Genomic DNA, 17441 nt, shown 5'->3' on the forward strand with positions numbered 1-17441 from the left:
TATCACGGCTGGGATAGATGTTGTTTGGTGCCTCAGTGTCGTCGAGAACTTCCCAAGACATGGGAGCGGTTTCCTGGACATCCAGGTGTAGACGCGGACATGTGCTGGGTTGAGCCGAGGCCGAGGGTTCATCTTCTTATACTCTGTCACGGGGATGTAGTTGAGGGATGCCCCACTGTCCATTACAAACTTTGTGGGATGCGTGCCTACACTGATGTCCAGTCGGGGGTATTTTTTTAGTTGGTCTGGATCGGCAATCATGTTTGCATATTCTACGGAATATTCTTGTTCGCTTGATGGTGACTCAGAGTCTCTAGACAGTGATCTTCTCGACCATCTTGAGGATCGTGACTCCCTGCTAGACTGGGAGGATTTGGATGATGACTTCCGACGGTCATGTACCGCTCGTGCATGATGTCGGCGCGTCTCGCCTCTTGGCAACCTTGTTGTATCTTTGTCCTTCTCACGACGGTACTCCCCGCACATGGTCTCAAAATGATTGTTTCGGCCACACTTGTGGCACTGCTGCCCCAGGGCGGGGCATGCTCTGATGTGTGGGAAGTCGTACCCACATCTGTAGCACCTTCGCACTGGCGTCTTCTTCCCATGATCCTGGCGCCTGCTCCTCCTCCCCGAGTCTGGCCGTCGATGTCCGGGGCGGCGGTGTCTCGACGGCGGTCGGGCGTGCCGCTCTCGCTCTCTCGATCCCCGGCGGGGGCGTTCGGTGCGTACTTGACAGACTAGTTCCTTGCGTTCCATACGTCCTGCCTCCATTGTCTTGGCCTGTTCCTCTGTCTGGTCGTGTAGTCTCGTGAGTTCTTCTATTTCATCTAAGGTGTGGCTCTTCTTCAGTAATTTCCTGCGAAGGGACTCTGACTGACAGCCGTCAATCACACGCAGCCGTATTGCATCATCCGTCGAGAATGCTTCGAAGTCGCAGTGGCGCGCCAATCGCCGTAGTCGCGTTATGTACGAGCCCATGACCTCATCTTTCTCCTGTCGCGCTCTCTGAAACACGTACCGTCGTAGTCCACATTCTTCTTATGCAAAAACTTCTTATCCAGGGCTTCTCGCACTTTAGCATACGTTCCCGCGTCTGCGGCGGGGAGTTCTTTTATCATCTTGCTGATGTCCTTCCCCACGAGATTTCGAAGTGCGATCAGTTGGTCTTCATCCCCTATTACCTTTGAGCCTTTGATATAGTCCTCAAAATCTTCTATCCATTCTTCCCAGCGAGGGCCCATGCTACTTCCGACCACGAGCGCCAGGGGCTCTGGAGGGCGCAGATGCGACAGTCCCACGACGATTGGCTTCGCTTCTTGGCGGACCGGGGATCCTTGTTGCGACATCGTGTTTTACGTGACGTTGACTCTGCTTCAGCACTGTAGATGCTCTGTTATGTCTTTATTTTATTGTTATTTTCTGAGTTATCTGTCCCCTTTTTGCTTGTGTGAGCTTTGTTTTTGCTCGTGCTTGTTTAATTCTGGTGACGCCTGACTTCAAAATGGCCGCTCGGGTCTATTTGCATGGGACGTCTTGTGCTCCGCCTGACTTCAAGATGGCCGCCGGGCTGATAACGTGTATGGGGCTTCACACGTGCTGTCGTGCCTTCATTTCATTCATTCCTGGTCCGCGCACTGCTCAGGCGGCCTCCTCCCGTCTTCTGTCTCACTCGAGGCTTCACAACAGGCGGGTGAGTGAGAGAGAGTCCTCACGCTGGGCTCTAACCTTAAGACGCGCGTGTCAGCGTCGTCGCTTTTCTTCCTGCCCTTTGAGCGCCGGCCCTCTTCCGATGCAGGGTGTGTTCCGCGTTCTCGCCTCTTCACGCTGCTGGGCTCTCCTCACGCTCAGGGTGCGTCCCGCAGGTGGCGATGCTTCCGCCGGCTTCCCCGCGTCCAGTCCTTCGGCAGTCTCGTCTTCGCGTTGGTGTTCTGGGAGAGCAGTTAGCTCTATCCCATCCTCGTCGCCAGCTGTCGTGTCTTCGCTGTATCAAATGACGACAGACACGATAGATTCCTTTCAAGCTCTTTATTCATAACCTTCCATAAGCGTGGCCCTACTCTCACTGCCCTCACTCTGCCCGCGCTCCGCCCCTTCCTGCCGGGCAGTCCTCCTCCCACTACGCTCCACCCTCGCAACCACTAGACCACCTCATACCTCTACACTAATGCTCATAACATCAAGACTCTACAGACCAGAACTCGCGAAGGAGCACCCTGGTCTTCCCATGATAGCTGGCTGCCACTGGGTAGGGTAACGCTGTTCACGACTATTGGGATTTCTGAGGACTGTCACACATTTAGCACCAAGCAGGGGGTGGCGGAAAGTAGGGATGTGGGGGTGCTGCAGCTCTCCCATAATTTGTTTACAGGAGGCCAGAAGGTAAATGAGCCATAAAGAGGCCTTTAAATGTTTGTGTTTATCGTGTCACATTTGCTGTGAGTTCGAAGGCAAAAGTCAGGTGTCAGACAATCTCTTCCGATAAATTGCTGCTCATTTAACACAGTGAATAGTCTTTATTTTTCATTTTGCTGGTTGCGAAGTAAGGCAATTTTGTAATGTGAAACAAATCAAAAATGTACTGAGGTACAGTGTGAAAGGAAAGGCCATAGGATAGCAAATGCTTTCTAATACACATCAAACTGTAAATACTTGTAAATTAACTTTGCAAATATTTGAAAATATACCAGTAGCAAGGGAAGTACAATGTTTATGTAAATCCGAAGTGTAATGGAAACAAAGATTTTAAAAAAAGACACTTTACTTGTGTGATACGCAATTATCGAAAATGAACCGAAATCCGATTTCCACATGTTAACGTTTCTGTGCCGTATAGGTTTAGCACGAAAACTGCATGCCCAATGCCAGTTTAGTAGTCATTTCAAGAGGCTATTTCATTGGAAACACAAATTTTGTAAATGGCCGGGTATCACTACACCATACTTTAGTTGTATTTTCAGGACAGGGTGTCCCAATATGCTCCACTGGGCTTGTACTGCCCCCCCATCGTTCTCCTGCTGAATGGGCTTGCTCATTTGCTGCACTTCGTCTATGTGTAGCGCTTTAATTTTTCCAAAACTCTATTACTTCAGTGACATAACATTGACAGCAGCAACCCCACTCTGATAATTGTTCTAGTACCACTGGCACAGAGGTGCTGGAGAACTCTTAATGCAAAGCTTAGAACTTTGGGGTGCGTGGGACTATCATGGGCTTAATTTGGGAGTCGGGGCCATTATTTGAATGGGGAATAACCACCCCTACAAGAAGATACAGAGCAAGAGAGACTTGTGGATACTGCCCCAGATATCGCTAGCACACTGACCTTAAAAGGACTGTGTGGATTGTTTAGTGTGTCGTACTTGCTTTGTGTGTTTACATTAAATGCTCCTTTTTTCATAAAGGCAGGAATTTGACTGAACAATCATCTTATAGCTGCTACTATGCATATGTTGAGTTATGAGCCTGTGTCGGCCTAGCACCTACCTCCCGAAAGAGTCTGTGACTGCTCGAGAGTCAAGTGCTGGACAGGGTAGTACTCGGCCCAGTTACTCAGGACCCATAGTCGGTCAGGAGATGCGACATCAGGAGTAAAAAGCCTCAACCCCTATGGTTGCCGCAGTAGCTCCTGCTTGTCCTGTGGCCTTCTGGAAGGGGTTCTGACACCAATACTGACTAGTCTTGATTTCGTGTCATGCCTCTTTCCTCCAGCACCATATATTTCATGGCTCTTTATCTCACTCTTGCAGGTTCTTCTTCATCCCTGTGTTGTCTCTTTCTCACGGTTTGACTATCTTTCTCTTCCTCATTCTTCCCCCATTTTTTTGTCTCTCTCTCTTGCTCTGGGTCGAAGTCTTGATGAGAAATAAGCCCAGGTCTTGAAAGATGAGTGCAGCTGCCCACCCCCTCAGCCACCAGCCCAGATTAAGCACTGATATATCTCCTGAGAAAGAAAGAGGAAAGCCAGGATAGGGTATTGCCCACTTAGTATTTTGATCTTTCAAGATGTTAATTGTCCAGTCATTATCAAATGTTCAAAAGCTGCAGGGATCCTCTCAAGAGTCAAGAATAAATACCCAGACCTACATCAAGAACTGTTAAGCCCCGAAGATTCCGGTTTCTGCGCTGTAGTAAGGAAAATTGCCATGACAGCAGCAAAAAAACCTTTTGAGTTGTGTAAATTGAGAAGCAACACAGGTTTCTATTTGTAAGGCTTTCTTCCAGTGCTTGATTTGTAAAATAAAAAAATAATCAAATAAATAATTAATAAATGAAAACAATAGTGTAGGTCTAACGTTTTTGTTAGAGGCCCACCTGGTGCTGCCAAATAGCTGCAAGATACCAAGACTTTCTTGTTTCAACTTCATAACTCTTTTTCCTCCACCATTCTCAATTACCAATCTTTCTGTCACTCTTGCAAGTTCTTTTTCATCCATGCTCTCTACTCTTGGCATTGTTTTCATTTCTCAATCTCGTTATATTTTGCTTTTCTTTCTGTGTCTCTCTTCTTCATGGTCAAAGTCTGATGATGAAAAATCAGACCCTGTCCCCTCTCAAATGAATTAACGAACAAGTTACTTACCTTCCGTAACGATATATCTGTAAGAAACATAGGTTAGTTATAGATTCCTTACCTTAGAATTACTTCCAGGTGTCAGACTGGATCCGGAAAGTTTTTTCATCAGCAGTACCTCTGCGCGTTGGAAGGTGTTGTTGGTTGGCTCCACGTCCATCGTTGTCGTCGTGATCACTGGGATGACGTTGCGGTAGCTACTTAGACGCCGCCATCGCACGCTGACGTCAGTTCATTACACGTCTTTCCGCGCCAGAAACGCAGAGCCATGCAAGACACTGACCACGGGTGCACAAAACTAAGGCCCTAAAGGGATGTCCTTAAACCTAGATATCAGTTCACAGAATGGGGAGGATGGGTGGGGCGGTAAGGAATTTATAACTACTATTGTTTCTTATAGATATATTGTTACCGAAGGTAAGTAACTTGTTCATTTGAAAGAAACAGTTAGTTATAGATTCCTTACCTTAGAATAGATACCCCAGCAATACCAGAGGTGGGTCTGCGAACCAAGATCACATCAGAAAATCCTGGAAAACAGAACGGCCAAAAAAGTGTCTCTCCGGACTTGGCTGTCTAGGCAGTAGTGTTTCGTAAACGTGTGCAGCGATGCCCACGTAGCTGTCTGACAGATGTCGTGCAGAGGGACTCGTCGGCCCAAAGCAGTAGTGGCTGCTGTCGCCCTGGTGGACTGGGCGCGTAGCCCCACTGGAGGCTCATTTTTAGCTAGAGAATAGCAGGCTTTAATACAGAAAACGACCCATTAAGAAATGGTCCGCTTGTGTACAGCCCGACCTTTCTTGGCCCCCACGTAGCCAACAAAGAGTTGATCATCCAACCGGAACTGTTTTGTGCGATCCAGGTAAAAGGAAAGCGCACGTTTTGGGTCCAGACGGTGGAGCCACTCTTCCTCTTTTGAAGGATGCGGAGGCGGAAAGAAGGTGGGCAAAGTGATGGTTCGCCCGATGTGAAAGAAGGTGACCACCTCGGACAGAAAGGATGGACGCCTTCTCAGGACAACCTTGTCTGGATGTACAGCCAGAAAAGGAGGTTTGGAATTAAAGAGCCTGGAGCTCACTCACTCTTCTGGCAGATGTGATGGCTACCAGGAATGCAGTCTTAAGAGTTAAAAGACGTAAAGGACAGTTGTGAAGTGGCTCAAAGGGAGCGCACATCAGATAGGTCAAGACCAAATTCAAGTCCCACTGAGGCATTACGAAAGGGATAAGAGGAAAAAGATGAGTAATGCCTTTCAAGAAACTATTAACAACCGGAGACTTGAAGAGAGAAGGTTGATCAGGAAGCCTTGGAAAGGCGGAAATGGCAGAGAGATAGCCCTTGATAGAGCCCAGAGCAGAGCCCTGCTGGGCCAAAGAAAGGAGGAACAAGAGAATCTCAGAGAGGGGGGCAGAAAGGGTATCCACAGACTTTGCTGCGCACCATGCCACAAATTTGTTCCACCGGCAGGCGTATACCGTCTTAGTGGAAGGAACAACAGGAACACCTGGCTGCCAAGATTACACCACAGATTTCAGGAGGCAAGTCAATCAATCAGGTGTTTGTTAAGCGCGACTACTCACCAGTAAGGGTCTCAAGGCGCTGAGGGGGGGGGGGTTGCAGGTTCCAGTCCATCAAGGAGGGGGTCTGTCGAAGAGCCAGGTTTTGAGGTTTCTTTTGAAGATGTGGAGCGATGTTGTCTGTCTGAGGTGGAGCGGAAGGTCGTTCCAGGCTTTGGCTGCAAGGAAGGAGAAGGAAAGGCCTCCCGATCTGGTCTTTCTGGTGCGGGGGACCACAGGGTAGGAGAGCTTGGCTGATCGTAGGGTCCTTTGGGTGCGTGGAATTTGAGTCGACTGTTCAGGTATGCTAGTCCGGTGTCGGGAGGGCCTTGTGAGCATGGGTGAGCATCTTGAAGGTGACTCTAGCTTCGATGGGGAGCCAGTGGAGTGTGTGCAGGTGCTGGGAGATGTGGCAGTGTCTTGGCAGGTTGAGGACCAGTCTTGCGGCAGCGTTTTGGATGTTCTGTAGCTTGCAGGTGAGGTTTTTGTTTATTCCGGCATAGAGTACGTTGCCGTAGTCGAGTCTGCTGGTGACCAGGGCTTGAGTGACGGTCTTTTTGTGTTCGAGGGGGATCCATTTGAAGGTCTTATGTAGGAGGCAGAGGGTATGGAAGCAGGAGGACGAGACGTAGTTGATCTGGCGGTCCATTTTGAGCTCTGAGTCCAGGATGATTCCCAGGTTGCGTGCGTGGTCCGTGGGGGTGGGCGGGCTTCCGAGGGTGGGGGGTCATCAGGTGTTGTTCCAGGCTTCGGGGTTTGGGCCCATGATGAGTACTTCAGTTTTGTTGGTGTTTAGTTGTAAGCAGCTGTTTTTCATCCATTTGGCGACGGCTTCCATACCTTCTCGAAAGTTGTGTCTGGCTATGTTGGGTTCAGTGGATAGGGAGAGGATGAGTTGGGTGTCGTCTGCCTATGGCACAATGTTGAGTCCGTAGGCTCTGACGATGGGGGCGAGCGGAGCCATGTAGACGTTGAAGAGCGTAGGACTGAGGGAGGACCCCTGGGCGACTTTGCAGGTGGTTGGTGTAGGGTCCGAGATGACGGGGGAAGTCTGGCCTGCTGCATTCTGCCAGAGAGGAAGGAGCGGATCCAGTCGAGGGCTTTGTCTTGGATCCCTGTGTCGTGGAGTCTGCGAATTAGGGTGCGGTGAGAGACTGTGTCGAACGCCGCTGAGAGGTCAAGGAGGATGAGGGTTGCTGTTTCTCCTTTGTCCAGTCGGGTGCGGATGCCGTCTGTTGCGGTGAGGAGGGCGGTTATGTACTGTGGTTTTTTCTGAAGCCGGATTGGGAGGAGTCGAGGATGTTGTGAGGAAGGGAGAGGGATGCTGTCCAGTCTCCACCTCCACGCAAGGAGGTGGACCCTGGACAGGTTCGAGTGGAGGACCGTCCCCTGCTGCTGCGACAGAAGATTCTCCCGAAGAGGCAGTCGGATTGAAAGATCGATGGCCAGGTTGAGTAGCTCGGGATACCAGACACTTCGTGTCCAATCTGGTGCCACAAGAATTACTTGGGCCCGGTCGTGTCTGATCTTCTTCAGCACTCCGGGCAGAAGTGGTATGGGAGGAAAGACGTACAACAGACCGCAACTCCACTCGCGACGAAAAGCGTCGCCTAGCGAGTGCTGCCTTGGAAATTCCAACGTGCAGAATTGCTGACATTGCACATTCTCTTCGGTGGCAAATAGATCCAACCAAGGCTCTCCCCACTGCTGAAAGAGGCCTTGCACCACCTCCGTGTGAAGACGCCATTCGTGATCCATCATGCACTTGCGGCTGAGTTTGTCGGCCCTGGCGTTCACAGAATCTACCAGGTGTTGAACCACCATGGATATGCCCTGGTGTTCCAGCCATGTCCAGAGGAGGAGGGCCCACCTTGTTTGTTACAGTACCACATGGCGGCGGTGTTGTCCATGAACACCTGCACTACTCAACCCAAGACAGAGGGAAGGAATGCTTTCAGTGCAAGACGGATCGCCCGCAGCTCCAGAAGGTTGACTTGGAGCCCGGATTCCACCGGAGACCAGAGGCCTCTGAATTCCACCTCTCCCATGTGGCCGCCCAATGCCAGAAGTGTTGCGTCGGTCAGCACCGTGAATTCTGGCTGAGAAGAGAGAGGGATCTGCCATTGACCCAATGCTTGTTCGTGAGCCACCACTGCAATTGGTATGCAGTGCCCTCTGAGATCTGGATGCAATCAGACAGATTCCCCTGATGTTGTGCCCACTGGAATTTCAGGTCCCACTGCAAAGCCCACATATGCTACCTGTCATCATCCACCAGCAGGATGCAGGACGCCATCAGGCCCAGCAGCCGAAGGGTCATCCGGACCGAAACCTGGGATAAGGGCTGAAAGGTCGGAATCATAGCCTGAATATCCAGGACTCGATGGTCGGAAGGATAGACCCAAAACCGCATTGTGGCTAGAACTGCTCCGATGAAGAGGAGCTCCTGAGAGGGAATCAGGTGCAACTTCGGCACGTTGATGGAGAACCCCAGAGAATGACGGAGGTCGGCCGTAGTCTGGAGGTGGGAGACGACTGCCTTCAACAACCAGTCATCGAGATAGGGGAAGACTGGAACCACTGATCTGCGCAGGTGAGCTGCGACCACCGCCATCACTTTTGTGAACACCCGAGGGGTGCTGGTAAGGCCAAAGGGGAGCACGGTAAACTGAAAATGCTCGTGGCCTACCATGAACGCCAAGAAGCGCCGGTGGGCCGGCAGGAGGGGAATGTGAAAATAGGCGTCCTGCAAGTCCAACGCTACCATCCAGTCTCCAGAGTCGAGGGCAGACAAGACCTGAGCCAACGTCTACATTTTGAACTTCTCCTTCCGGAGGAAGCGATTGACGCTCCTGAGGTCCAAGGTAGGACGCAGGCCCTTGTCCTTCTTGGGTACCAGAAAGTAGTAGGAATAACAGAGTGGACCACTTGTCCTGTATAGCCAGGGTCTTTCTTCTGTTAGTTCCTTCATAAAAGAACCCTCAAAACTATACACAGGTACAAAAGGCGGCATGAACTGGGTTACCGCTTATGTGTATTAGTGCAGCATCATCATTGGGTCTTTTTTGGATGTACGCTGCCCTCCACCCGGAGGAAGACCTTCTGGTTCAACAGTAGTATCCAGACATGAAAAACAATGGAGGGGGATGTGAGAGGGTTCGTATCTGGTGAGCTACCAGGTCTTCCTCCGGGTGGAGGGCAGCGTACATCCAAAAAAGACCCAATGATGATGCTGCACTAATACACATAAGCGGTAACCCAGTTCATGCCGCCTTTTGTACCTGTGTATAGTTTTGAGGGTTCTTTTATGAAGGAACTAACAGAAGAAAGACCCTGGCTATACAGGACAAGTGGTCCACTCTCTTTTTGATTTTTTGCATTTAATATAGGAAGCCGAATGGACCACAGCTTCTTTATCCCTCTCCTTTGATTTTTTTGTAGGAATAACAACCATGACCTACTTCCGGAAGGAATGTGCTCGATGGCTCCCTTGGCCAAGAGAGCCACAACTTCCTGCTGGAGAAGGCCCAGGTGATCATCCGGCATGCGATGGTACCGAGGTGGCATGGCTGAAGGGGTAGTCCGAAGGGGAGGGAGTAGCCCCTTCGGACCATCTGCAAAACCCACCTGTCTGACGTGATGGTGCGCCAGTGGGGGAGGTGATGGCGGATCCTGCCGCCCACTGGTGATTGATGGGCCTGGAATGTCAGACTTGGAAGGTTTGGAGATGGAAGCAGACTTGGGGGTTGGCGGACTGGCCCGCTCGCTGGCCCCTAGAACCACAGCGGTGGTTCCCACATCTCCGGCTGCGTAAAGGTGGTGCAACTTGCGCCGGCCTGTGTCTCTGGGTGGAACGTAGTGGGGCACCCCTTCCGTAACCACGAAAGGGGCGAAAAGCAGACTGCGCAGGGCGAGTAGAGGGGCCCAAGGACTTTCCCGTAGCCCGTGAGTCCTTGAAACGCTCTAGAGCGTGGTCTGCTTTGTCACCAAAAAGGCGATGGCCATCAAAGGGCATGTCCAAAAGAGCGCTCTTAACATCCCCAGAAAAGGCACTCTATCTCATCCAGGCATAGCGTCGAAGGGCTACCGACGTGGAAATTGTCCTGCCTAGAGAGTCAGCGGTATCCAGCCCACAGTGGATGGTAAACTTTGCTGCATCTCTCCCAGCTGCAACGGCCTGGGAGAGGATGGCCTGGGCCTCCTCGGAACACTGAGGCAGCACTTGCACAACCGTTATCCCACACAGAGTGGGGAATAACGGCCCAATAGACATGCGGTGTTTACCGACTGCAGTCCCAAGCTGGCGGAAGAGAAAACATTCTACCCAAGATGATCCAGCTTCTTGGATTCCCTATCCGGTGGTGCATTAGGGAATGCGGTCTTGGAAGTAGAAGCTTAGACCACCAAGCTTTCAGAGGTGGGGTGTTGGGAGAGGAAAGTGGGGTCGCCCAGGGCTGGGCGGTGACGTCGGGCAACCATCCTATCCACGGGAGCCCCTGTGTTGGGCCTGGACCAAGTGCCCAAAAGGATGTCTGTCAGGGGGCTCCATTGAACAGCAGCAGGGGTTCCTAAGAACTTGCTGTCCGTTGAAGCACCTCTGTCTGGAGGTTAGTCCTGACTGCCACTGTAGGAAGCTCGAGGTTGAGAGCCTCGGCCGCCCTACGCAACACCACTGCGTAATACACTCCCTCCACCGTAGCCAGGGTAGGAAGAGACAACATGCCAAGGTCTGGAGAGGTATCTAGACCACTGGCATCCCCCAGGTCCTCTCTCCAGTCCTGTTCGTATTCAAACTGGTCTGACAAAGGGTCTCCAGACCCCTCCCTGTCTTCCTCATCCTCCTCTGGCTGCCAGGTTGGCTGAAAATGGCCAGGTTGGAACACAGGGGCAAAAGTATCTGACGGCGCAGGATCCGGCGTCGGCTGATGCCGGTCCGGCTCCGCGTTCACATCAGGTTGGAAGCCCCAGCCGGCGTTGGTAGCGGACGCGGTGCTGGTGGAGTCGGCGCTGGCGGAAGTATCACAAGGTCAACATGCGCCGGTCCAGATCCAGGCCTGGATCCAAGGGGGCCCTGCTGCGCAGGAGCCGCCGGCAGGGAAGGCCTAGGGCCCCTAACAGAGTCCACGGGGCCTGAAGTCGCGCCGGCGAAGTCGGGCTGCTCAAAGATGGCATGCATGGCTTCGTAAAACTGACGAAGCTTGGCAGGAGTCGCTTGCTCCGGGTCCCGGAAAGGGAGGGGACCCTGGAGTCAGCCCTTCAGGCTCCACACATGGAGCCGTGGGAGTGGCACCACCCGCGTCCCTCGTCGCGTCAGCCGACCGACGGGGAGAAGTCGAAGAGCGACGATGCTTCTTCGACTTCTTTTTGTGCTTCGACTTACCCGACCCGAGTGCGAAAACTTGGATAGCAAATGATGATGGCTCCGCGACCGGTCCCTCGACCTCGCTCGCGACCGGGACCGTCGAACGGCGGGGAGCCGACTGCCGGCGCTCAAGAAGCTTTTGGGACCGCTCCCACAAAGCCTTTGGAGCCATGGACCGGCAGTCAGAACACGACTTGGGGTTGTGGTCGCGCTCCAGGCAAAAGAGGCACACGCTGTGCGGATCCGTCATTGACATCAGTCGGTTACAGGAACCGCAAGCCTTGAAGCCGGGCATCCCTACGTGCACCAGGAGTCATTCAGACTCAAAAGGCGTTAACAAATGTCACAAAAAGATCAGTCAAACAGTGACTGGAGGTACTGCTCTCTCCAGATCTGTGCTGGCTGGCACAGAAAAAGAAAGAACTGACTTCAGCGCGCAAGGGCGGCGTCTAAGTAGCTACCGCGATGTCTTCCTGGCAATCACGATGCCAACGGCGGACGCGGAGCCGACCGACGCCACCTTCCGATGCCCAGAGGTACTGCTGGTGAAAAAACTTTATGGATCCAGTCTGACGCCTGGGGGTAATTCAAAGGTAAGGAATCTATAATTAACTGTTTCTTTCAGATCCAGAGAATGTTCCAGCAGATGCACGGTTGTGCAGAGCGCTCGGTAAGCAACTATTTGGACTGCATAGGAAGAAGCAAAACATTGTATCTCTTTTTAGGAAGGAACAATGAGGTAATCAGGCATGCAAGGAGCCATATCTAGGGTGAGTGAGTGTCTGCAGTGATGTAGTTCTAGGGGAGTTACTAAGGGCGTGGATGTAAGTTCTGGAATTTTCAATGTAGTCAGTCAAGTTCAGAGGAGAAGTACTAAAAATGAGTAGTTGTAATTAAAACATATAATGCTGGGTGCTATTCTTATGAAGAATAGAAAAACTTTCCCTTGCTCTTAGTGCACAGAGAGTGTTGAATTTTACGTTTGCTGGAATTAATTGCAGTTTCTGGCATTTTAAATGGGATAAAGTACCCGCTGCTGTACATTAAATGGATTTTGCAAGCTAGCAGGGAGTTTCGTGATCCTATAGTTGAACAAGGCCGAAGGCCGAGTTCCCCTTTAAGGTCATGGTTTTCCGAGGTGAATTGCAATATTCTTATAATGTATGGAAGGGAGTACTTTATTCCTTATAATACGTAGGTCACATCATCAACCTTCCCATAAAGTGCTTAAATCATTGTGTGCTGCTGTTTCATTTGAAAGAGAGAGAATGTTTGCATACTTGAAGAATAAAATAAGAATGTCTAGTGCAAAATGAAACACATTAAATCAGTTAAATAATTGTCGCAAATAGATATTAAAATCAGTTAAATACAAGTTAGATTTGGAAGCAATGCTGGAGCTCAGAATGTGTAGAAACATTCTGAGATTCTAGCTTTCCTATAATTACCTAAAGCTTGAAAAATAAACATGTTGCTATAAATAGCTCAATATGCTTATCGCTCTTCATCTAGAAAAAACGGAGCAGAATGAAAAGCCACTTTCTTTCTTTTTTTTAAGTGCATCTTTAATTATGCTCCAGGACATGCCTTCCCAATCCTGCTGCCTCTGGTAGCAGGCATTGTGCCTTCAAGAACTCAACTGTAAAAACGTATTATTCATGAGCATCTAGTCATTCCTTAATTACAGACAACTGGGGATGTCATAAGTCACCTGTAATAAGGATATTATCGAAGGCTTTTTATACTGGCATTGCAGATCCACTGTATTATAATGATTTACAAATTACAACTACAATACTGTATCCATAAAATACAATAAGATCTCCTGATACACGCTGGTGTAATTTAATCTGTTGGATTCTTAGGCAGGCTAGCTCTCTGATAAGTCAGTTCAGGGGGGAGGCGTCTGACAACCTGACCTATCATTGACTTGGCCTCCATTTGATCAGTTTCTGGAGAGGCATGCTTGCTACACATCACACAGATTTCCTATGTAGGTGAATGAACCACCCACAAAGGTATTTTATCAACTTGAAGCCCAGACACCCACAGAGGGCCTTGAGAGTCTGCAGACCTACCCGTAGCTGTCCGATGTAGTCTCCTGCTTCGGTGACCGTCATGCCCCCCTCAGACATTAGAATCTGCTGGACAGTCTGCAGCACATCAGTTGCCATGGTGACGTCGCCGCAAATGTACATATGCCCGTTCTCGTGGCACAATAAGGTGTAGACTTTTTCTGCTAGCTCGGCCAGGAGGACGTTCTGCACGTAGGTCTGTAAATTACAAAGCCAAAGCTCAGGAACGGGGCAGTTACCACTCAGACACAAATCAGGAATGAAACAACAGAAGCAACAACAGAGGTGAGATATCATGGGTACTCGCAAACTTTTCCCAGGGATCAAAAAGTTTGGTCTGTGATGTGACCGAGGGCAGCAATGATGCCACAAGGGTGGCGGTTGGGGGGTGGCAGCCAGACGGGTTTACGGGACGCTAAAAATATATATCTAGTAGCTGCATTGCACAATGTGAAACCAGAACACCTGGGATTAATCCCGGCTTCCCCACTTACCAAATGTGGGATCCTAGCCAACTGTCTTATTTCACTCATTTAACTTCATGGTGTGTGCTGTACAAAACCTTCTACTGTGTTTGATTTAGTAAAATATAATGTTGTTCATGAAGAAAAGGAACCGAGGCCACCCAAAGAGTATATCTAATAACTGACTTGCTTCTTACTTCCTTATTGGCATTGTTGTCAGTGTGTGTGTGTGTGGGGGGGGGGGGGGGAATGAATATTTCTAAATCCATATTTAAAAACTGTCAATTAAAAATAACTCTTCTCTTTGCACCGATAATCTTATGTACTAAAGTGAAATTGTTCTGGATGTTAATGTATTAAACTTTTTGAACTTTAAAGATACCTTATCATATGTTTACATTTTTGCTGCAAAATGTGTTTAAAAATGAAGCAATTTTTAAAGTTAAGCGGTGCAGTATACCCTAGTTACTTCCTTTCTTTAACTTTAAGTACCCTTGTAATAAACGCATGCCTGTTTATTTAACATCTTTTTGATGTTAATGCTAAGTTGAGTAAGCTGATGTTGACTATGTGGAGGCATGTAAAGGCCAGGAGGGTCGCACGTGGCCCACGGGCCGTACTTTGAGTATCACTGTGACATGTATGCACTATTGTTCATGGATGCTTAATTTGTAACACCTTGTAGCCGAAATTGACTGATGACCCTTTTTGGCAGAATGACTTACAAACTCTCAATCGGCTTCACACCTACTGTATGTCTACATAATGAAGAAGACATTAGAACTAATGAAGAATGCTTTAAACTAGTTCTGGGCCAGCTACCTCCCGACAGGGATTGAAGCCTGACTGACTGGGGCCTGTCCATGCGTAATCTCACTTTTGTCTGTGAAAGGGGAGGCCCCTTTCAAGTAAGGAAAATGGGAAAATGTTACTTACCCTGTAAGCATCTGTTCGTAGCGTTTAGTGCAGTAGATTCACATGCTCTGCATACCCCTGCCATCAAGTGTTGGGGTTGAACGTTTGCAAGTTATTTTCTTCAAAGAAATCTTTTAATTCATGAGGATTAGTGAAATTAAATTAGTTGGAAATGCATGTTGACTCCATGTCAGATTTTGTTCCGCACTGCAGGTAACAGTAGTATGGAGTGGTGAGTGACCACTATATTATACACCTGTATATTGCACAATGAAGATAATGATAGAAAGAGTGGAGAAATCTGTGATCGCAGCCACTAGCAGCTGGGAAGGAGGGTGGGCGCATGTGGATCTATAGCACTACATGCTACAAACAGATGCTTACAAGATAAGTAATATTTTCCACACGTATCATGTGCTGCTGTAGATACACATGCTCTGCATAGACTATAAAACAATATGCCTCTGTAAGCGCTGACTAGCGTGTGGATGATGCAGATGTTTGAAAAAATAAGCTCTTTAAGACAGTTTGGCCAACCATAGCATGTCTGGCTAGGACATCAAGGCATTTGTTTTTAGTAAGTGTGTGTGGTGTTGACCATGTAGCCGCCTTACATATGTCGGCTAGGGAAATTTTCTCTGAGAAGGCCATGGATGCTGCCTTCTAAGGGTAAGAGGGAGGGCTCTCGTTTCCTCTTAATAGCAAGTCTGTGTACACTTAACTATCCATCTAGCAAGTCTGGCTTTAGATATAGGTTGCCCCTTGTGAGGCTTTGAAAATCAGCTGGTCTGCCTTGTGAAAGGGTTTGGTTATGTCTACGTTGTACATGAGAGTGTGACGTTTTACTACAGTATGAAGCACTCTCTCTGCTACTGGGTCTTATTGGAGAAAGAAGACTGGGTGCTATATGGTCTGGTTTAGATGGATAGGGGAAACCACTTTAGGAAGGGACTTTGGTTTTGTCTTCTGAGGACTACCCCTTCTTTGTGAACTTATATGAAGGGTTCTTGCAGTGTCAGGGCGTTCAGCTCTCTAATGCAGCATAAAGACTTGATTGCAACCACAAAGGCTATCTTTCAGGAGAGGTACTGGTGATGGCAAGAATATAAGTGCTCAAACAGGGGGCCCATAAGTCTGTAAGGACAATATAAGGGTTCCATGGTGGTGCTGGCAGACCCCGACAAAAAAGTGCTTTTTCTAATAGAAACATTTTATTGACTTTTCATAGATTAACAACAAGCCATTTGCCTTGTACATGGAAAAAGCAATATCAATTGCTTCATTAACATTAGCTACAGTTGAAGCGAGTCACACAAAATTAACTCCCCACTTTGACAAAAATTAGTACTGATGGTGGCTAAATCACCAATCCATGATAGTCCCACCATTTCTTCTATACTGTGTCAAATTTAAGAGGGCAGCCCCAAGCTTCATAGATCATTTCCTCCATTTAATCACATCAATCCACCCCTTCAGCCAACATCTCTATCAAGGTTGGCCACCAGGGAAGTCCAACTGCAAGCAATGTCAGGTTTAGCTAGGAGCGTGCCCAGATCCACCAAGGTCCTGTCCCCCCTAGCCCCACGGAACTCATCCAGGCTCCTGAGCAGATCAATTTTCGAATCCACATCAATAGTCATACCCACCACAGCAGACAACACAGTAAAACCAGTGGACCAAAATCTCTGGTTCACAGAGCATTGCCACACAACATGGAAGAAATCCCCTGTTGGGTTTTTACACCTATGACATACTGGGAAGTCTGTCAGTCCCGCCCTCCACTAGAGAAAAGGGGTCATGTAGGCCTGGTGGAAAGTATTGAATTGAATGTAGCGGAGTCTGGCGGAAATAGTTAATGTTTGGTGAGCCATGCAAGTGTCACGCCAGTCCGCTTCGTCTAAAGGCTCCACCCAACTCTCCCACCATTCTTTCAGAAGAAGGAAAGAGTCTGGCGAATTTATCACAAGGAATTTGTAAATCTGGGATATCCCAGGCCTGCCCAGGGGGCCCAAGAGGATTTTATTTTCCAAGATATTTAGGGAGAATCCGGAGTGCGTTACTATGGGCACGCAGAGCGTTGCAAAGTTGTAGGTAGCGGTAAAACTGGGAGGATAGCATTTGAAATGCTGTCTGGAGTACCTGGAATGATATCATGTGTTGGCTATCCCAAATGTACCCAAGACGTGACAGTCCGATAGAGTCCCAGCCTCTGAATCAATCCAGAGTGGACACTTGAGACAACCATCTGCCCACCCAGAATGGGCTTTCCGCGCTATGTCTGCGATCCCATTTTAGCCATTTGAGGGTCACCCTCAACACCTTAAAGGCCACCTGAGTGATCTCAGGAATAACAGTGGGAATTGAGCCGCCATGTAGGACGTGGATCACGTTATCTAGTCCCAACAGGGCCAACTCACCCCTATAGGTCAGGTCGACCCACCCCTTGTGCACCCAATCATTAATGGGGAGCAAATAGGCTGCCCAGGAATGTCAGGC

The 17441-nt window shown here is 49.2% G+C and overlaps 1 protein-coding gene across 4 annotated transcripts in view; it reads right to left on the minus strand.

Annotated features, from left to right (window-relative positions):
* Window positions 1–17441, minus strand: part of NOS3 (nitric oxide synthase 3) — an 819509-nt gene that overhangs the window by 35446 nt on the left and 766622 nt on the right. For all 4 annotated transcript variants that reach the window (XM_085628483.1, XM_085628482.1, XM_085628485.1 and 1 more), the window contains one exon: window positions 13570–13764. In XM_085628483.1, coding sequence (XP_085484609.1) covers window positions 13570–13764 — 195 coding nt within the window. The remainder of the gene's footprint in view (window positions 1–13569; window positions 13765–17441) is intronic.

The sequence above is a fragment of the Triturus cristatus genome, chromosome 10, assembly GCF_964204655.1.
Source record: "Triturus cristatus chromosome 10, aTriCri1.1, whole genome shotgun sequence".
NCBI classification, from domain to species: domain Eukaryota; kingdom Metazoa; phylum Chordata; class Amphibia; order Caudata; family Salamandridae; genus Triturus; species Triturus cristatus.